The sequence below is a fragment of the Bombina bombina genome, chromosome 7 (assembly GCF_027579735.1).
Source record: "Bombina bombina isolate aBomBom1 chromosome 7, aBomBom1.pri, whole genome shotgun sequence".
Lineage (NCBI taxonomy): Eukaryota > Metazoa > Chordata > Amphibia > Anura > Bombinatoridae > Bombina > Bombina bombina.
In genome coordinates this window covers 24,006,058-24,027,587 of record NC_069505.1, presented here as the reverse complement: position 1 = coordinate 24,027,587, position 21,530 = coordinate 24,006,058, and the positions used below count along the sequence as shown (strand labels likewise).

At 45.0% G+C, this 21,530-nt stretch overlaps 1 protein-coding gene across 1 annotated transcript in view; it reads right to left on the bottom strand.

Moving 5' to 3' along the window:
• Positions 1–20,630, bottom strand: part of LOC128665790 (neurexin-2-like) — a 581,704-nt gene extending 561,074 nt beyond the window's left edge. The window contains 4 exon segments of the mRNA XM_053719990.1: positions 18,937–19,320; positions 19,816–20,001; positions 20,035–20,287; positions 20,529–20,630. Of these exon segments, the coding sequence (XP_053575965.1) occupies positions 18,937–19,320; positions 19,816–20,001; positions 20,035–20,287; positions 20,529–20,630 (925 nt within the window).
• Between the last annotated feature and the right edge of the window lie 900 nt (positions 20,631–21,530).

The following is a 21,530-nucleotide window of genomic DNA, read 5'->3' as shown; positions in this document are numbered from 1 at the left end:
GGTGCATAGGAAGAGGTATTAGCAGCAGGTACGGTCAGTAGGTGCTGGGTGCATAGGAAGAGGTATTAGCAGCAGGTAAGGTCAGTAGGTGCTGGGTGTATAGGAAGAGATATTAGCAGCATGTAAGGTCAGTAGGTGCTGGGTGTATAGGAAGAGGTATTAGCAGCAGGTAAGGTCAGTAGGAGCTGGGTGTATAGGAAGAGGTATTAGCAGCAGGTAAGGTCAGTAGATGCTGGGTGTATAGGAAGAGGTATTAGCAGCAGGTAAGGTCAGTTGGGTGCTGGGTGTATAGGAAGAGGTATTAGCAGCAGGTAAGGTCAGTAGATGCTGGGTGTATAGGAAGAGGTATTAGCAGCAGGTAAGGTCAGTAGGTGCTGGGTGTATAGGAAGCTGTATTAGCAGCAGGTAAAGTCAGTAGGTGCTGGGTGTATAGGAAGAGGTATTAGCAGCAGGTAAGGTCAGTAAGTGCTGGGTGTATAGGAAGAGGTATTAGCAGCAGGTAAGGTCAGTAGGTGCTGGGTGTATAGGAAGAGGTATTAGTAGCAGGTAAGGTCAGTAGGTGCTGGGTGTATAGGAAGAGGTATTAGCAGCAGGTAAGGTTAGTAGGTGCTGGCTGTATAGGAAGAGGTATTAGCAGCAGGTAAGGTCAGTAGGTGCTGAGTGTATAGGAAGAGGTATTAGCAGCAGGTAAGTTTAATAGGTGCTGGCTGTATAGGAAGAGGTATTAGCAGCAGGTAAGGTCAGTAGGTGCTGGGTGTATAGGAAGAGTTATTAGTAGCAGGTAAGGTCAGTAGGTACTGGGTGTATAGGAAGAGGTATTAGCAGCAGGTAAGGTCAGTAGGTGCTGGGTATATAGGAAGAGGTATTAGCAGCAGGTAAGGTCAGTAGGTGCTGGATGTATAGGAAGAGGTATTAGCAGCAGGTAAGGTCAGTAGGTGCTGGGTGTATAGGAAGAGGTATTAGCTGCAGGTAAGGTCAGTAGGTGCTGGATGTATAGGAAGAGGTATTAGCAGCAGGTAAGGTCAGTAGGTGCTGGGTGTATAGGAATAGGAATTAGCAGCAGGTAAGGTCAGTAGGTGCTGGGTGTATAGGAAGAGATATTAGCAGCAGTTAAGGTCAGTAGGTGCTGGGTGTATAGGAAGAGATATTAGCAGCAGGTAAGGTCAGTAGGTGCTGGGTGTATAGGAAGAGGTATTAGCAGCAGGTAAGGTCAGTAGGTGCTGGGTGTATAGGAAGAGGTATTAGCAGCAGGTAAGGTCAGTAGGTGCTGGGTGTATAGGAAGAGATATTATCAGCAGGTAAGCTCAGTAGGTGCTGGGTGTATAGTAAGAGGTATTAGCAGCAGGTAAGGTCAGTAGGTGCTGGGTGTATAGTAAGAGGTATTAGCAGCAGGTAAGGTCAGTAGGTGCTGGGTGTATAGAGAGAGGTATTAGCAGCAGGTTAGGTCATTTGGTGCTGGGTGTATAGGAATAGGTATTAGCTGCAGGTAAGGGCAGTAGGTGCTGGGTGTATAGGAAGAGGTATTAGCTGCAGGTAAGGTCAGTAGGTGCTGGGTATATAGGAAGAGGTATTAGCAGCAGGTAAGGCCAGTAGGTGCTGGATGTATAGGAAGAGGTATTAGCAGCAGGTAAGGCCAGTAGGTGCTGGGTGTATAGGAAGAGGTATAAGCAGCAGGTAAGGTCAGTAGGTGCTGGTGTATAGTAAGAGGTATTAGCAGCAAGTAAGGTCAGTAGGTGCTGGATGTATAGGAAGAGGTATTAGCAGCAGGTAAGGTCAGTAGGTGCTGGGTGTATAGGAATAGGTATTAGCAGCAGGTAAGGTCAGTAGGTGCTGGATGTATAGGAAGAGGTATTAGCAGCAGGTAAGGCCAGTAGGTGCTGGGTGTATAGGAAGAGGTATTAGCTGCAGGTAAGGTCAGTAGGTGCTGGATGTATAGGAAGAGGTATTAGCAGCAGGTAAGGTCAGTAGGTGCTGGGTGTATAGGAATAGGTATTAGCAGCAGGTAAGGTCAGTAGGTGCTGGGTGTATAGGAAGAGATATTAGCAGCAGGTAAGGTCAGTAGGTGCTGGGTGTATAGGAAGAGATATTAGCAGCAGGTAAGGTCAGTAGGTGCTGGGTGTATAGGTAGAGGTATTAACAGCAGGTAAGGTCAGTAGGTGCTGGGTGTATAGGAAGAGGTATTAGCAGCAGGTAAGGTCAGTAGGTGCTGGGTGTATAGGAAGAGGTATTAGCAGCAAGTAAGGTCAGTAGGTGCTGGGTATATAGGAAGAGTTATTAGCCGAAGGTAAGGTCAGTAGGTGCTGGGTGTATAGGAAGAGGTATTAGCAGCAGGTAAGGTCAGTAGGTGCTGGGTGTATAGGAAGAGATATTAGCAGTAGGTAAGGTCAGTAGTTGCTGGGTGTATAGTAAGAGGTATTAGCAACAGGTAAGGTCAGTAGGTGCTGGGTGTATAGTAAGAGGTATTAGCAACAGGTAAGGTCAGTAGGTGCTGGGTGTATAGAGAGAGATATTAGCAGCAGGTAAGGTCAGTAGGTGCTGGGTGTATAGGAAGAGGTATTAGCAGCAGGTAAGGTCAGTAGGTGCTGGGTGTATAGGAAGAGGTATTAGCTGCAGGTAAGGTCAGTAGGTGCTGGATGTATAGGAAGAGGTATTAGCAGCAGGTAAGGTCAGTAGGTGCTGGGTATATAGGAATAGGTATTAGCAGCAGGTAAGGTCAGTAGATGCTGGGTGTATAGGAAGAGATATTAGCAGCAGGTAAGGTCAGTAGGTGCTGGGTGTATAGGAAGAGATATTAGCAGCAGGTAAGGTCAGTAGGTGCTGGGTGTATAGGAAGAGGTATTAGCAGCAGGTAAGGTCAGTAGGTGCTGGGTGTATAGGAAGAGATATTAGCAGCAGGTAAGGTCAGTAGGTGCTGGGTGTATAGTAAGAGGTATTAGCAGTAGGTAAGGTCAGTAGGTGCTGGGTGTATAGTAAGAGGTATTAGCAGCAGGTAAGGTCAGTAGGTGCTGGGTGTACAGAGAGAGGTATTAGCAGCAGGTTAGGTCAGTTGGTGCTGGGTGTATAGGAATAGGTATTAGCTGCAGGTAAGGTCAGTAGGTGCTGGGTGTATAGGAAGAGGTATTAGCAGCAGGTAAGGTCAGTAGGTGCTGGGTGTATAGGAAGAGGTATTAGCAGCAGGTAAGGTCAGTAGGTGCTGGGTGTATAGGAAGAGATATTAGCAGCAGGTAAGGTCAGTAGTTGCTGGGTGTATAGTAAGAGGTATTAGCAGCAGGTAAGGTCAGTAGGTGCTGGGTGTATATGAAGAGGTATTAGCAGCAGGTAAGGTCAGTAGGTGCTGGGTGTATAGAGAGAGGTATTAGCAGCAGGTTAGGTCAGTTGGTGCTGGGTGTATAGGAATAGGTATTAGCTGCAGGTAAGGTCAGTAGGTGCTGGGTGTATAGGAAGAGGTATTAGCTGCAGGTAAGGTCAGTAGGTGCTGGATGTATAGGAAGAGGTATTAGCAGCAGGTAAGGTCAGTAGGTGCTGGGTATATAGGAATAGGTATTAGCAGCAGGTAAGGTCAGTAGATGCTGGGTGTATAGGAAGAGATATTAGCAGCAGGTAAGGTCAGTAGGTGCTGGGTGTATAGGAAGAGATATTAGCAGCAGGTAAGGTCAGTAGGTGCTGGGTATATAGGAAGAGGTATTAGCAGCAGGTAAGTTCAGTAGGTGCTGGGTGTATAGGAAGAGGTATTAGCAGCAGGTAAGGTCAGTAGGTGCTGGGTGTATAGGAAGAGATATTAGCAGCAGGTAAGGTCAGTAGGTGCTGGGTATATAGGAAGAGGTATTAGCAGCAGGTAAGTTCAGTAGGTGCTGGGTGTATAGGAAGAGGTATTAGCAGCAGGTAAGGTCAGTAGGTGCTGGGTGTATAGGAAGAGATATTAGCAGCAGGTAAGGTCAGTAGGTGCTGGGTGTATAGTAAGAGGTATTAGCAGTAGGTAAGGTCAGTAGGTGCTGGGTGTATAGTAAGAGGTATTAGCAGCAGGTAAGGTCAGTAGGTGCTGGGTGTACAGAGAGAGGAATTAGCAGCAGGTTAGGTCAGTTGGTGCTGGGTGTATAGGAATAGGTATTCGCTGCAGGTAAGGTCAGTAGGTGCTGGGTGTATAGGAAGAGGTATTAGCATCAGGTAAGGTCAGTAGGTGCTGGGTATATAGGAAGAGGTATTAGCAGCAGGTAAGGTCAGTAGGTGCTGGGTGTATAGCAATAGGTATTAGCAGCAGGTAAGGTCAGTAGGTGCTGAGTGTATAGGAAGAGATATTAGCAGCAGGTAAGGTCAGTAGGTGCTGGGTGTATAGGAAGAGATATTAGCAGCAGGTAAGGTCAGTAGGTGCTGGGTGTATAGGAAGAGTTATTAGCAGCAGGTAAGGTCTGTAGGTGCTGGGTGTATAGGAATAGGTATTAGCTGCAGGTAAGGTCAGTAGGTGCTGGGTGTATAGGAAGAGGTATTAGCAGCAGGTAAGGTCAGTAGGTGCTGAGTGTATAGGAAGAGGTATTAGCAGCAGGTAAGATTAGTAGGTGCTGGCTGTATAGGAAGAGGTATTAGCAGCAGGTAAGGTCAGTAGGTGCTGGGTGTATAGGAAGAGGTATTAGCAGCAGGTAAGGTCAGTAGTTGCTGGGTGTATAGTAAGAGGTATTAGCAGCAGGTAAGGTCAGTAGGTGCTGGGTGTATAGTAAGAGGTATTAGCAACAGGTAAGGTCAGTAGGTGCTGGGTGTATAGAGAGAGGTATTAGCAGCAGGTTAGGTCAGTTGGTGCTGGGTGTATAGGAATAGGTATTAGCTGCAGGTAAGGTCAGTAGGTGCTGGGTGTATAGGAAGAGGTATTAGCTGCAGGTAAGGTCAGTAGGTGCTGGATGTATAGGAAGAGGTATTAGCAGCAGGTAAGGTCAGTAGGTGCTGGGTATATAGGAATAGGTATTAGCAGCAGGTAAGGTCAGTAGATGCTGGGTGTATAGGAAGAGATATTAGCAGCAGGTAAGGTCAGTAGGTGCTGGGTGTATAGGAAGAGATATTAGCAGCAGGTAAGGTCAGTAGGTGCTGGGTATATAGGAAGAGGTATTAGCAGCAGGTAAGTTCAGTAGGTGCTGGGTGTATAGGAAGAGGTATTAGCAGCAGGTAAGGTCAGTAGGTGCTGGGTGTATAGGAAGAGATATTAGCAGCAGGTAAGGTCAGTAGGTGCTGGGTATATAGGAAGAGGTATTAGCAGCAGGTAAGTTCAGTAGGTGCTGGGTGTATAGGAAGAGGTATTAGCAGCAGGTAAGGTCAGTAGGTGCTGGGTGTATAGGAAGAGATATTAGCAGCAGGTAAGGTCAGTAGGTGCTGGGTGTATAGTAAGAGGTATTAGCAGTAGGTAAGGTCAGTAGGTGCTGGGTGTATAGTAAGAGGTATTAGCAGCAGGTAAGGTCAGTAGGTGCTGGGTGTACAGAGAGAGGAATTAGCAGCAGGTTAGGTCAGTTGGTGCTGGGTGTATAGGAATAGGTATTCGCTGCAGGTAAGGTCAGTAGGTGCTGGGTGTATAGGAAGAGGTATTAGCATCAGGTAAGGTCAGTAGGTGCTGGGTATATAGGAAGAGGTATTAGCAGCAGGTAAGGTCAGTAGGTGCTGGGTGTATAGCAATAGGTATTAGCAGCAGGTAAGGTCAGTAGGTGCTGAGTGTATAGGAAGAGATATTAGCAGCAGGTAAGGTCAGTAGGTGCTGGGTGTATAGGAAGAGATATTAGCAGCAGGTAAGGTCAGTAGGTGCTGGGTGTATAGGAAGAGTTATTAGCAGCAGGTAAGGTCTGTAGGTGCTGGGTGTATAGGAATAGGTATTAGCTGCAGGTAAGGTCAGTAGGTGCTGGGTGTATAGGAAGAGGTATTAGCAGCAGGTAAGGTCAGTAGGTGCTGAGTGTATAGGAAGAGGTATTAGCAGCAGGTAAGATTAGTAGGTGCTGGCTGTATAGGAAGAGGTATTAGCAGCAGGTAAGGTCAGTAGGTGCTGGGTGTATAGGAAGAGGTATTAGCAGCAGGTAAGGTTAGTAGGTGCTGGCTGTATAGGAAGAGGTATTAGCAGCAGGTAAGGTCAGTAGGTGCTGGGTGTATAGGAAGAGATATTAGCAGCAGGTAAGGTCAGTAGGTGCTGGGTGTATAGGAAGAGATATTAGCAGCAGGTAAGGTCAGTAGGTGCTGGGTGTATAGGTAGAGGTATTAACAGCAGGTAAGGTCAGTAGGTGCTGGGTGTATAGGAAGAGGTATTAGCAGCAGGTAAGGTCAGTAGGTGCTGGGTGTATAGGAAGAGGTATTAGCAGCAAGTAAGGTCAGTAGGTGCTGGGTATATAGGAAGAGTTATTAGCCGAAGGTAAGGTCAGTAGGTGCTGGGTGTATAGGAAGAGGTATTAGCAGCAGGTAAGGTCAGTAGGTGCTGGGTGTATAGGAAGAGATATTAGCAGTAGGTAAGGTCAGTAGTTGCTGGGTGTATAGTAAGAGGTATTAGCAACAGGTAAGGTCAGTAGGTGCTGGGTGTATAGTAAGAGGTATTAGCAACAGGTAAGGTCAGTAGGTGCTGGGTGTATAGAGAGAGATATTAGCAGCAGGTAAGGTCAGTAGGTGCTGGGTGTATAGGAAGAGGTATTAGCAGCAGGTAAGGTCAGTAGGTGCTGGGTGTATAGGAAGAGGTATTAGCTGCAGGTAAGGTCAGTAGGTGCTGGATGTATAGGAAGAGGTATTAGCAGCAGGTAAGGTCAGTAGGTGCTGGGTATATAGGAATAGGTATTAGCAGCAGGTAAGGTCAGTAGATGCTGGGTGTATAGGAAGAGATATTAGCAGCAGGTAAGGTCAGTAGGTGCTGGGTGTATAGGAAGAGATATTAGCAGCAGGTAAGGTCAGTAGGTGCTGGGTGTATAGGAAGAGGTATTAGCAGCAGGTAAGGTCAGTAGGTGCTGGGTGTATAGGAAGAGATATTAGCAGCAGGTAAGGTCAGTAGGTGCTGGGTGTATAGTAAGAGGTATTAGCAGTAGGTAAGGTCAGTAGGTGCTGGGTGTATAGTAAGAGGTATTAGCAGCAGGTAAGGTCAGTAGGTGCTGGGTGTACAGAGAGAGGTATTAGCAGCAGGTTAGGTCAGTTGGTGCTGGGTGTATAGGAATAGGTATTAGCTGCAGGTAAGGTCAGTAGGTGCTGGGTGTATAGGAAGAGGTATTAGCAGCAGGTAAGGTCAGTAGGTGCTGGGTGTATAGGAAGAGTTATTAGCAGCAGGTAAGGTCAGTAGGTGCTGGGTGTATAGGAAGAGGTATTAGCAGCAGGTAAGGTCAGTAGGTGCTGGGTGTATAGGAAGAGGTATTAGCAGCAGGTAAGGTCAGTAGGTGCTGGGTGTATAGGAAGAGATATTAGCAGCAGGTAAGGTCAGTAGTTGCTGGGTGTATAGTAAGAGGTATTAGCAGCAGGTAAGGTCAGTAGGTGCTGGGTGTATAGTAAGAGGTATTAGCAGCAGGTAAGGTCAGTAGGTGCTGGGTGTATAGAGAGAGGTATTAGCAGCAGGTTAGGTCAGTTGGTGCTGGGTGTATAGGAATAGGTATTAGCTGCAGGTAAGGTCAGTAGGTGCTGGGTGTATAGGAAGAGGTATTAGCTGCAGGTAAGGTCAGTAGGTGCTGGATGTATAGGAAGAGGTATTAGCAGCAGGTAAGGTCAGTAGGTGCTGGGTATATAGGAATAGGTATTAGCAGCAGGTAAGGTCAGTAGATGCTGGGTGTATAGGAAGAGATATTAGCAGCAGGTAAGGTCAGTAGGTGCTGGGTGTATAGGAAGAGATATTAGCAGCAGGTAAGGTCAGTAGGTGCTGGGTATATAGGAAGAGGTATTAGCAGCAGGTAAGTTCAGTAGGTGCTGGGTGTATAGGAAGAGGTATTAGCAGCAGGTAAGGTCAGTAGGTGCTGGGTGTATAGGAAGAGATATTAGCAGCAGGTAAGGTCAGTAGGTGCTGGGTGTATAGTAAGAGGTATTAGCAGTAGGTAAGGTCAGTAGGTGCTGGGTGTATAGTAAGAGGTATTAGCAGCAGGTAAGGTCAGTAGGTGCTGGGTGTACAGAGAGAGGAATTAGCAGCAGGTTAGGTCAGTTGGTGCTGGGTGTATAGGAATAGGTATTCGCTGCAGGTAAGGTCAGTAGGTGCTGGGTGTATAGGAAGAGGTATTAGCATCAGGTAAGGTCAGTAGGTGCTGGGTATATAGGAAGAGGTATTAGCAGCAGGTAAGGTCAGTAGGTGCTGGATGTATAGGAAGAGATATTTGCAGCAGGTAAGGTCAGTAGGTGCTGGGTGTATAGGAAGAGGTATTAGTTTCAGGTAAGGTCAGTAGGTGCTGGATGTATAGGAAGAGGTATTAGCAGCAGGTAAGGTCAGTAGGTGCTGGGTGTATAGAAATAGGTATTAGCAGCAGGTAAGGTCAGTAGGTGCTGGGTGTATAGGAAGAGATATTAGCAGCAGGTAAGGTCAGTAGGTGCTGGGTGTATAGGAAGAGTTATTAGCAGCAGGTAAGGTCAGTAGGTGCTGGGTGTATAGTAAGAGGTATTAGCAGCAGGTAAGGTCAGTAGGTGCTGGGTGTATAGTAAGAGGTATTAGCAGCAGGTAAGGTCAGTAGGTGCTAGGTGTATAGAGAGAGGTATTAGCAGCAGGTTAGGTCAGTTGGTGCTGGGTGTATAGGAATAGGTATTAGCTGCAGGTAAGGTCAGTAGGTGCTGGGTGTATAGGAAGAGGTATTAGCAGCAGGTAAGGTCAGTAGGTGCTGGGTGTATAGCAATAGGTATTAGCAGCAGGTAAGGTCAGTAGGTGCTGGGTGTATAGGAAGAGATATTAGCAGCAGGTAAGGTCAGTAGGTGCTGGGTGTATAGGAAGAGATATTAGCAGCAGGTAAGGTCAGTAGGTGCTGGGTGTATAGGAAGAGATATTAGCAGCAGGTAAGGTCAGTAGATGCTGGGTGTATAGGAAGAGGTATTAGCAGCAGGTAAGGTCAGTAGGTGCTGGGTGTATAGGAAGAGGTATTAGCAGCAGGTAAGGTCAGTAGGTGCTGGGTGTATAGCAATAGGTATTAGCAGCAGGTAAGGTCAGTAGGTGCTGAGTGTATAGGAAGAGATATTAGCAGCAGGTAAGGTCAGTAGGTGCTGGGTGTATAGGAAGAGATATTAGCAGCAGGTAAGGTCAGTAGGTGCTGGGTGTATAGGAAGAGTTATTAGCAGCAGGTAAGGTCTGTAGGTGCTGGGTGTATAGGAATAGGTATTAGCTGCAGGTAAGGTCAGTAGGTGCTGGGTGTATAGGAAGAGGTATTAGCAGCAGGTAAGGTCAGTAGGTGCTGAGTGTATAGGAAGAGGTATTAGCAGCAGGTAAGATTAGTAGGTGCTGGCTGTATAGGAAGAGGTATTAGCAGCAGGTAAGGTCAGTAGGTGCTGGGTGTATAGGAAGAGGTATTAGCAGCAGGTAAGGTTAGTAGGTGCTGGCTGTATAGGAAGAGGTATTAGCAGCAGGTAAGGTCAGTAGGTGCTGGGTGTATAGGAAGAGGTATTAGCAGCAGGTAAGGTCAGTAGGTGCTGGGTGTATAGGAAGAGGTATTAGCAGCAGGTAAGGTCAGTAGGTACTGGGTGTATAGGAAGAGGTATTAGCAGCAGGTAAGGTTAGTAGGTGCTGGCTGTATAGGAAGAGGTATTAGCAGCAGGTAAGGTCAGTAGGTGCTGAGTGTATAGGAAGACGTATTAGCAGCAGGTAAGGTTAGTAGGTGCTGGCTGTATAGGAAGAGGTATTAGCAGCAGGTAAGGTCAGTAGGTGCTGGGTGTATAGGAAGAGTTATTAGTAGCAGGTAAGGTCAGTAGGTACTGGGTGTATAGGAAGAGGTATTAGCAGCAGGTAAGTACAGTAGGTGCTGGGTATATAGGAAGAGGTATTAGCAGCAGGTAAGGTCAGTAGGTGCTGGGTGTATAGGAAGAGGTATTAGCTGCAGGTAAGGTCAGTAGGTGCTGGATGTATAGGAAGAGGTATTAGCAGCAGGTAAGGTCAGTAGGTGCTGGGTGTATAGGAAGAGATATTATCAGCAGGTAAGGTCAGTAGGTGCTGGGTGTATAGGAAGAGATATTAGCAGCAGGTAAGGTCAGTAGGTGCTGGGTGTATAGGAACAGGTAAGGTCAGTAGGTGCTGGGTGTATAGGAAGAGGTATTAGCAGCAGGTAAGGTCAGTAGGTGCTGGGTGTATAGGAAGAGGTATTAGCAGCAGGTAAGGTCAGTAGGTGCTGGGTGTATAGGAAGAGGTATTAGCAGCAGGTAAGGTCAGTAGGTGCTGGGTGTATAGGAAGAGGTATTAGCAGCAGGTATGGTCAGTAGGTGCTGGGTGTATAGGAAGAGATATTAGCAGCAGGTTAGGTCACTTGGTGCTGGGTGTATAGGAATAGGTATTAGCTGCAGGTAAGGTCAGTAGGTGCTGGGTGTATAGGAAGAGGTATTAGCAGCAGGTAAGGTCAGTAGGTGCTGGGTATATAGGAAGAGGTATTAGCAGCAGGTAAGGTCAGTAGGTGCTGGATGTATAGGAAGAGGTATTAGCAGCAGGTAAGGTCAGTAGGTGCTGGGTGTATAGGAAGAGGTATTAGCTGCAGGTAAGGTCAGTAGGTGCTGGATGTATAGGAAGAGGTATTAGCAGCAGGTAAGGTCAGTAGGTGCTGGGTGTATAGGAATAGGTATTAGCAGCAGGTAAGGTCAGTAGGTGCTGGGTGTATAGGAAGAGGTATTAGCATCAGGTAAGGTTAGTAGGTGCTGGGTGTATAGGAAGAGGTATTAGCAGCAGGTAAGGTCAGTAGGTGCTGGGTGTATAGGAAGAGGTATTAGCAGCAGGTAAGGTCAGTAGGTGCTGGGTGTATAGGAAGAGATATTAGCAGCAGGTAAGGTCAGTAGTTGCTGGGTGTATAAGAAGAGATATTAGCAGCAGGTAAGGTCAGTAGGTGCTGGGTGTATAGTAAGAGGTATTAGCAGCAGGTAAGGTCAGTAGGTGCTGGGTGTATAGTAAGAGGTATTAGCAGCAGGTAAGGTCAGTAGGTGCTGGTTGTATAGTAAGAGGTATTAGCAGCAGGTAAGGTCAGTAGGTGCTGGGTGTATAGAGAGAGGTATTAGCAGCAGGTTAGGTCAGTTGGTGCTGGGTTTATAGGAATAGGTATTAACTGCAGGTAAGGTCAGTAGGTGCTGGGTGTATAGGAAGAGGTATTAGCAATTTAGCTGCAGGTAAGGTCAGTAGGTTCTGGATGTATAGGAAGAGGTATTAGCAGCAGGTAAGGTCAGTAGGTGCTGGGTGTATAGGAATAGGTATTAGCAGCAGGTAAGGTCAGTAGGTGCTGGGTGTATAGGAAGAGATATTAGCAGCAGGTAAGGTCAGTAGGTGCTGGGTGTATAGGAAGAGATATTAGCAGCAGGTAAGGTCAGTAGGTGCTGGGTGTATAGGAAGAGGTATTAGCAGCAGTGGCGTAGCGTGGGGGGGGCAACAGGGGCGGTTGCCCCGGGCGCATAATTCTGAGGGGCGCTTCCAGCCTCAACTTAGCAAAGGGAAGAAGGGAGGCTAAAAATTCTGACAGGCCCCCAGCTCTGTTCTGCGACCCGTCAGGAATGAGGTGATGACGTGACTAAGGTAAGGTATCAGGACCAGACTTACTTATAGCCCTGTTTTTGCCTGATACTAGCAACACGCTAAATGCAGCTTAATTACGGTTCTATTATTACCCAACAAGTAAGTTCCCTTCCAACAAAGGACCCAGAGCCAGAATGCCATGCATTGCCTGGGGCACATTTTAAGGATCTCTAAGCAGAGGTGGGGGGAGGAATCCTTAAAAAGTGCAATAAATCTCTTTCAAACCCGTGGCACTGGTGGCAGCATGGCTGGGCTCTGCCTTCCTGTTAACCCCAGTTACCTAGTTAGTGGGATGGTGGGGTGATCAGAGACCATACTTTCATGTTTGACCGGATTCTGATTACAACTTACACCATCTTGTCCTTGCACAAAAAAAGTATATTTGTGACATTGACAAAAATGAGACCTTGTTTCCTGTATTTGATTTTTCCCCTCCATGATCTTCCTAGGGCAGAAGTAGATTTAGGGATTTGTGTGCTGTCTGGCACCAGGATTGGGCTGCTCACCAGGCATTTCACTGTGTTTGTCCCCTATCAAAGAAGTCCTATGAATTCACCATCTTGAATCTATTTCTTGCTGGACTCCTGAGGTGTGGACTTTTACCGATTTCTAGGGTTTGGGTGCTCATTGCCTTTTTTATTTACATTAAACCCACCCTTACTGCATTTAAAGTAAAAAAAAAATAACTATAATTTGTGTTAGTAAATAAATTTAACAGCACCCCCCTAAATACCATACACCCTCCCCCCATATATGTATGTAATGTTGGGTTGTCTGTCCCATGCCCCTTTTATATTGATTACTTACAATTGTTATATTTATTAAGGTAGAATATATACCCCACTTTTATATGCCATTGGCACCCAAAAGACAGTCTGCCCAGCAGGGACAACCTTATGAAACAGCTGCCAACCTGTGTGTCCCCTTTTCCTCTTTTTAACGACTTACCAAAAACCTATTGCACCACATATACAATATGGGTTGCTGCAATGTGGGGGTGGGTGCACCCTGTGGTCTGCAGTATTTGTACCATGAAGTTTTACAGATCAGGACGTCACCACCAGATGGGGGTTAAGGAGGCTTTCCCCATGTGTAAAACGAGAATAAATCTTAAAATTTAATATTGTATATATTTGCCCAGCTCTAGAGAGCTGCAGACAGGGTTTGATCACTGGGGGATAGCACATAATGCTTGCAGGCTTCACCCACTGCCTCTTGTATTGCCAATATATTATTTTCATGGCTTTGTTTGTAAGGCGCTACTGATTAGCAGCTGCTTATGACAAGGGACATATTTTGGGGATATGGGTATCATCAGCAATAACTGTTAGTTATCCAGTAAAGATGGTTAAGGGAGCATTTTGTGGGAGAGGAGACAGTGTCCCTTGCTTTATGTGATCTACCAGGCTTGGGTCTTTGCTTGGTTTCTCCCAAATGTAAGAAGAAGCAGCATGTCTAAAATGGGGATGGGGGGGGCGCAATACTTGCCTTGCCCTGGGCACTGACAACCCACGCTACGCCACTGATTAGCAGCAGGTAAGGTCAGTAGGTGCTGGTTGTATAGGAAGAGGTATTAGCAGCAGGTAAGGTCAGTAGGTGCTGGGTGTATAGGAAGAGATATTAGCAGCAGGTAAGATCAGTAGGTGCTGGGTGTATAGGAAGAGGTATTAGCAGCAGGTAAGGTCAGTAGGTGCTGGGTGTATAGGAAGAGGTATTAGCAGCAGGTAAGGTCAGTAGATGCTGGGTGTATAGGAAGAGATATTAGCAGCAGGTAAGGTCAGTAGTTGCTGGGTGTATAGGAAGAGATATTAGCAGCAGGTAAGGTCAGTAGGTGCTGGGTGTATAGGAAGAGGTATTAGCAGCAGGTAAGGTCAGTAGGTGCTGGTGTATAGTAAGAGGTATTAGCAGCAAGTAAGGTCAGTAGGTGCTGGGTGTATAGTAAGAGGTATTAGCAGCAGGTAAGGTCAGTAGGTGCTTGGTGTATAGAGAGAGGTATTAGCAGCAGGTTAGGTCAGTTGGTGCTGGGTGTATAGGAATAGGTATTAGCAGCAGGTAAGGTCAGTAGGTGCTGGGTGTATAGGAAGAGATATTAGCAGCAGGTAAGGTCAGTAGGTGCTGGGTGTATAGGAAGAGGTATTAGCAGCAGGTAAGGTCAGTAGTTGCTGGGTGTATAGGAAGAGGTATTAGCAGCAGGTAAGGTCAGTAGGTGCTGGGTGTATAGGAAGAGGTATAAGCAGCAGGTAAGGTCAGTAGGTGCTGGGTGTATAGGAAGAGGTATTAGCAGCAGGTAAGGTCAGTAGGTGCTGGGTATATAGGAAGAGGTATTAGCAGCAGGTAAGGTCAGTAGGTGCTGGGTGTATAGGAAGAGATATTAGCAGCAGGTAAGGTCAGTAGTTGCTGGGTGTATAGGAAGAGGTATTAGCAGCAGGTAAGGTCAGTAGATGCTGGGTGTATAGGAAGAGATATTAGCAGCAGGTAAGGTCAGTAGTTGCTGGGTGTATAGGAAGAGATATTAGCAGCAGGTAAGGTCAGTAGGTGCTGGGTGTATAGGAAGAGGTATTAGCAGCAGGTAAGGTCAGTAGGTGCTGGTGTATAGTAAGAGGTATTAGCAGCAAGTAAGGTCAGTAGGTGCTGGGTGTATAGTAAGAGGTATTAGCAGCAGGTAAGGTCAGTAGGTGCTTGGTGTATAGAGAGAGGTATTAGCAGCAGGTTAGGTCAGTTGGTGCTGGGTGTATAGGAATAGGTATTAGCAGCAGGTAAGGTCAGTAGTTGCTGGGTGTATAGGAAGAGGTATTAGCAGCAGGTAAGGTCAGTAGGTGCTGGGTGTATAGGAAGAGGTATAAGCAGCAGGTAAGGTCAGTAGGTGCTGGGTGTATAGGAAGAGGTATTAGCAGCAGGTAAGGTCAGTAGGTGCTGGGTATATAGGAAGAGGTATTAGCAGCAGGTAAGGTCAATAGGTGCTGGATGTATAGGAAGAGGTATTAGCAGCAGGTAAGGTCAGTAGGTGCTGGGTGTATAGGAAGAGGTATTAGCAGCAGGTAAGGTCAGTAGGTGCTGGGTGTATAGGAAGAGGTATTAGCAGCAGGTAAGGTCAGTAGGTGCTGGGTATATAGGAAGAGGTATTAGCAGCAGGTAAGGTCAATAGGTGCTGGATGTATAGGAAGAGGTATTAGCAGCAGGTAAGGTCAGTAGGTGCTGGGTGTATAGGAAGAGGTATTAGCAGCAGGTAAGGTCAGTAGGTGCTGGGTGTATAGGAAGAGTTATTAGCAGCAGGTAAGGTCAGTAGGTGCTGGGTGTATAGGAAGAGTTATTAGCAACAGGTAAGGTCAGTAGGTGCTGGGTGTATAGTAAGAGGTATTAGCAGCAGGTAAGGTCAGTAGGTGCTGGGTGTATAGTAAGAGGTATTAGCAGCAGGTAAGGTCAGTAGGTGCTGGGTGTATAGTAAGAGGTATTAGCAGTAGGTTAGGTCAGTTGGTGCTGGGTGTATATGAATAGGTATTAGCTGCAGGTAAGGTCAGTAGGTGCTGGGTGTATAGGAAGAGGTATTAGCTGCAGGTAAGGTCAGTAGGTGCTGGATGTATAGGAAGAGGTATTAGCAGCAGGTAAGGTCAGTAGGTGCTGGGTGTATAGGAATAGGTATTAGCAGCAGGTAAGGTCAGTAGGTGTTGGGTGTATAGGAAGAGTTATTAGCAGCAGGTAAGGTCAGTAGGTGCTGGGTGTATAGGAAGAGATATTAGCAGCAGGTAAGGTCAGTAGGTGCTGGGTGTATAGGAAGTGGTATTAGCAGCAGGTAAGGTCAGTAGGTACCGGGTGTATAGGAAGAGGTATTAGCAGCAGGTAAGGTCAGTAGGTGCTGGGTGTATAGGAAGAGATATTAGCAGCAGGTAAGGTCAGTAGGTGCTGGGTGTATAGTAAGAGGTATTAGCAGCAGGTAAGGTCAGTAGCTGCTGGGTGTATAGGAAGAGGTATTAGCAGCAGGTAAGGTCAGTAGGTGCTGGGTGTATAGTAAAAGGTATTAGCAGCAGGTAAGGTCAGTAGGTGCTGGGTGTATAGAGAGATGTATTAGCAGCAGGTTAGGTCAGTTGGTGCTGGGTGTATAGGAATAGGTATTAGCTGCAGGTAAGGTCAGTAGGTGCTGGGTGTATAGGAATAGGTATTAGCTGCAGGTAAGGTCAGTAGGTGCTGGGTGTATAGAGAGAGGTATTAGCAGAATGTAAGGTCAGTAGGTGCTGGGTGTATAGAGAGAGGTATTAGCAGCAGGTAAGGTCAGTAGGTGCTGGGTGTATAGGAAGAGGTATTAGCAGCAGGTAAGGTCAGTAGGTGCTTGGTGTATAGGTAGAGGTATTAGTAGCAGGTAAGGTCAGTAAGTGCTGGGTGTATAGGAAGAGGTATTAGCAGCAGGTAAGGTCAGTAGGTGCTGGGTGTATAGGAAGAGGTATTTGTAGCAGGTAAGGTCAGTAGGTGCTGGGTGTATAGGAAGAGTTATAAGCATCAGGTAAGGTCAGTAGGTGCTGGGTGTATAGGAAGAGGTATTAGCAGCAGGTAAGATCAGTAGGTGCTGGGTGTATAGGAAGAGATATTAGCAGCAGGTAAGATCAGTAGGTGCTGGGTGTATAGGAAGAGATATTAGCAGCAGGTAAGATCAGTAGGTGCTGGGTGTATAGGAAGAGGTATTAGCAGTAGGTAAGGTCAGTAGGTGCTGGGTGTATAGGAAGAGGTATTAGCAGCAGGTAAGGTCAGTAGGTGCTGGGTCTATAGGAAGAGGTATTAGCAGCAGGTAAGGTCAGTAGGTGCTGGGTGTATAGGAAGAGGTATTAGCAGCAGGTAAGGTCAGTAGGTGCTGGGTTTATAGGAAGAGCTATTAGCAGCAGGTAACTTCAGTAGGTGCTGGGTGTATAGGAAGAGATATTAGCAGCAGGTAAGATCAGTAGGTGCTGGGTGTATAGGAAGAGGTATTAGCAGCAGGTAAGGTCAGTAGGTGCTGGGTGTATAGGAAGAGATATTAGCAGCAGGTAAGATCAGTAGGTGCTGGGTGTATAGGAAGAGGTATTAGCAGCAGGTAAGGTCAGTAGGTGCTGGGTTTATAGGAAGAGGTATTAGCAGCAGGTAACTTCAGTAGGTGCTGGGTGTAAAGGAAGAGGTATTAGCAGCAGGTAAGGTCAGTAGGTGCTGGGTGTATAGGAAGAGGTATTAGCAGCAGGTAAGGTCAGTAGGTGCTGAGTGTATAGGAAGAGGTATTAGCAGCAGGTAAGGTCAGTAGGTGCTGGGTGTATAGGAAGAGGTATTAGCAGCAGGTAAGGTCAGTAGGTGCTGGGTGTATAGGAAGAGATATTAGCAGCAGGTAAGGTCAGTAGGTGCTGGGTGTATAGGAAGAGGTATTAGCAGCAGGTAAGTTCAGTAGGTGCTGGGTGTATAGGAAGAGGTATTAGCAGCAGGTAAGGTCAGTAGGTGCTGGGTGTATAGGAAGAAGTATTAGCAGCAGGTAAGGTCAGTAGGTGCTGGGTGTATATGAAGAGGTATTAGCAGCAGGTAAGGTCAGTAGGTGCTGGGTATATAGTAAGATATATTAGCAGCAGGTAAGGACAGTAGGTGCTGGGTGTAGAGGAAGAGGTATTAGCAGCAGGTAAGGTCAGTAGGTGCTGGGTGTATAGGAAGAGGTATTAGCAGCAGGTAAGGTCAGTAGGGTGCCTGGTTTAATGGGACATTCCGGTCAAAAATATATATATTTACATACATTAATTAAATCATTGAATATAAACATATGTCCCAAATATATCTATTGATTCTCATAAAAGCTATTACTGTTTTAGTGTTAGCATTTGTCTCTGCACGTGCATGTGAACCATAGCTAGATATTCTCAGTGCACCAGTATTTTAAATACTGCAGCTTCTCAGAGCACCAGTGGGGCTTGTATCATTTCAGCAATAAACAAATTGAGTCATTACCAGATGGTGCCAGCACCTTAGGCTCTGTGAACAAGTTCAGTGTTTAATCAATCGAGCCCTTTTGAAACAGCTCTAGCTTTTATTGGAAGCACTTTTGCAAAAATGTTACAAAAAATCTTCTATTCCAAAATGAAATGCATCCATTTGAATTCCAATTTTGTCTGGAATGTCCCTTTAAATGAATATTAAGGTCTCTTCCTATGTGAGTACTGTGTACATTTCTGGTGACCATATCTCCTGAAGGTGACAAACATAAGAATTAATAGACACTGTACACAGAAGTTTATTTAACCCAAAGACAGACATCTTGCCTGGTGTTGCACGCAAGTCTTTGGTTGCATTTACTAATGAAAACCTGGCCCGTTAGGGGTACTTGAGGACTGGAGTTGAGAAACACTGTGTAAAGCATAAGATTATGCACTCCATTTATTAAGCAGCGGAAGCTGCTTCGGAGGCCCCATCATTTCAACTTCGCCTGAAGTCATAAGACCGCTGGTTCTTTTGTCTGGTACCTTTAGTGAATAGGGAGCAGCAATGCACAATCATTTCAATAGAAATGCCTGTGCAATGATAAATGCCGACAGCGTATGCTCGATATCAAGCCGACATGACTCTCTCGATATATAGTAAATCTACCCCAAATTATTTGTCACAAAAAGCTACATCAGAAGAAGAGGTCATGCGGAACATTGTAGGTTTCTTATGCAGAAGGGTTTTTTCACAAAAAAGTTAGTTGTTTTATAGAAGAAACTTCCAGTAGAGGTGGAAGGACAGACGTCTAAGGGAATACACTAATCCATCGGATATGTAAAAGGCTATCCTGAGATTTAAGTTTGATTAGACTTCTGAAGGAAATATTTATGTTTGTCCTTTATTGTCCTCAGCAGAAGAGATTAGATAAGGTAAACCTGGTTTTCAACATAGCCATGACCACTGCTTTATATAAACTAAAGCTTTACACTTATCTCTTTAATATTTAAACATCTATAATATAGATAGATAGATAGATAAATAGATAGATGATTGATAGATAGATAGATAGATAGATAGATAGATATAAATGTTAGGGGGAGGGAATCTAATATTTATAAACATCATTCATTATATCTAACAGGCTGGTGGTGTTCCTACACCTGCTGGTACAGTAAATTAAATATTATATTTAAAAAATATTATGAAACATTGCAGAGATCATTTTAAGAACAAAATGCTAATTTTTTATTTAAAAATCTCACTATGAGAGGAGGACAGAAAGACAGAAAGAAAAGAAAGGAAAGAGATAACAAAAATATAATAGAGCAGATGAAAGCGCAAAGAAGAAAAAATACACTTACCCCTCTCACAGGTGTCACCAAGGTATCCTGTGCCCACACAGTCGCATATAAATCGGTTCCAGCCCTCCCGACACTGACCTCCATTCCTACAAGGGGCATTAGTGCACTGCCGTTGGGTTTCTCGAGTGCAGAATGGAGTAACACCTGAAACACCTGCTAACTCTGCCATGCGTCTGATGTCCCTGCTTTTGCCATCTACAAAGAGGTCTCGAACACAACCTACAAATCCCAAACCAAGGGAAGCTGTCCAGACCTCAGGGGGTAGCTGAAGATCTTCTCTAGGTTCTGGGAGACCTCCAAGGTACAGGTCACCATCAAGGTCAAGAATCTCACTCTCTCCTCCAACCTGAAATGGGGTGTTTCGGCTATTGACTGAGATTGAGCCTGTGAATATAGATAGATGTACAAAACTTAAAGGGTTATGTGCATTCTCAAAAGAAGGAATTAAGATCATTTAAAATAGGAAGAGCTATGAGCCAAAATCAGAAAAATATTATATTCATCCATTCATAGATGAGCAGGTTAGGGAAAGAAAAAGAAGAACAATAAATGTAAAGAAAAGGACAGAGGGTTAAACATTTAGTGAAAAGAGCTGAGTGAAAAATTATTAGATGGTTGCAAGTAAGCATCAATACAAAAAAAGATGAAATTGGTTAAACAAATGTAAATGATTAAATAAAAAGAAAACATGGCAAGTGAAATATAAAAGTTGTAAGACAGAAGGGAAACAGACAAAAGGTGGAGTGAAGAAAAGTGTCACAAGAAATTGAGGAAAGAAAGAAAAGTCTATTGTTAAGTATTATTTTAACAGTCATATAATCCCAACTCAGGTAATGGATAAGAACTTATTAGAACAGGTGAAGAAGACGAAGAACTAACCTTTCCTTCCATCTCTCTGTATATCCACGTGGCACCATTCTCCATCGTTAATTTTCTTGTGACTTGCTTTAACCTTAACTCCACCGGATCCAAGGTCAAGAAGAAGAAATAATGTCCCCTCTAGCAACTCCACAGCAAAGTAGTCTGCCTTTGGCGGTCTCTCTGGTTTCCCAGTGGCTACTGCCCCTAGAACTGTCCCTGTTGTACTTCCCCCAGTACGAGGTCTTCCTTGACTGAAGAGCAGAAGACCATTGGGCTCTGTTGTCCTAAAGTCAAAGGATATTGAGCCAGCCTTTTTCGTTTCCCAACGTGGAAGGCGTAAGAATGACTCTGGAAGCTGAAAGGTGATAGGGTCCAAAGAAGGGACATTCTCACAGCGGAAGAGGAGTTCGCCACTCAGACGCATCTTGGGATCTCCTTCTGAGGCCAGTCGGGACAGCTCAAGTTTGAAGTCATTGTTTTTGTAAACAACCTAGTGCAAGTGAAATTGAGGACATAAAATAGTGATGAAAAAAGAGATCAGACTCTGTTTATTCAATCTGTCAAGATACATGTAGTAGAGAGAACAGTTATTTCCTACAATAGCTGCATCTACTGTAGACATTATTTCAGCATCTGGAATCAATCGGGATGATGGGAGAACTTGTAGCAGTTGAGACAAAAAAGAAAATTGAAACAGAGGACTTTAATTGGTTTAAATAATAAATACTCACATCTTTCAGGCAACCCATGAAGTTGTTACTGACGGGGGATCCGGGAAGATCAGCTGTGTTTGGACTCCCTCCAATATAGAAGAAGTCATCACTGCCCAACATAGTATAATCTTCTTGAGTGTAGCCCGTTGAGGTAAGAATCCCATCAACAGATATAGTAACCTAGTTCGGTGAGGAGGGAGTAAATGAAGCCAGAAAGAAAAGAGAGATAGACAGAAGACAGGAAGAAGGAATGAAAGAGGTAAAGAAATAAGCCCAAAGAAAACAGCGGGGGGAGGAAAAAGAAGAGGGATGAAAAAACAAAAGTTAGACAAAGGTATATACATCTGTTGAAGTGTCACCATTTTCATGTCTGTTCTGTTTTTGAGGCTGGACCAGCTCTTCACCCAAAGGGGAGGAATTTGAGAAGGAATTAAAGAATGGTGTAGGAAAAGGTAGGTAAAGAGAGTAGAGAGAAATAATGTGGGATCTGGAGATGTCATAAGATGATGGAAGAGGTTGGGAAGAAGGATTGGGAAATATTTGGGGGTATTTCAGGGAGGTATCTGTAGATAGAGAGAAGAGTAGTGTGGGACTTTGTAGGAGGTAAAATTTCATGTCTGGGGGAGAATTTCTCAAATCTCGGGAAAGAAAGGAAAATGCGAGGGAAATCATTCCATGGAAACATTGTGTTTTTCCTAATTAATTCCTCTTGTTGCCTTCATAGATTAGTACACTCATTGGTGATAGGGAGATGGTTGTAATTTATTAGTTCAAAATTTATAAAGAGTTTTCCCATTGATATTCCTTCTGTATTCTATTTTTTCTAAAGATGGAATGTTAACAGTAAAATAGTAAATATTACCATTCAAATATTGAATGCACCTTTGAATTATATAAAATTAACCTTTAAATATTACATTTCAATTTGATTCCAATAGAATTGCACTGTACGTGAATGCTAGTTTTGATACTAGGCAAATTGAATATTGTTTCCCATAAGTAATGTTGAGTAAACATCAA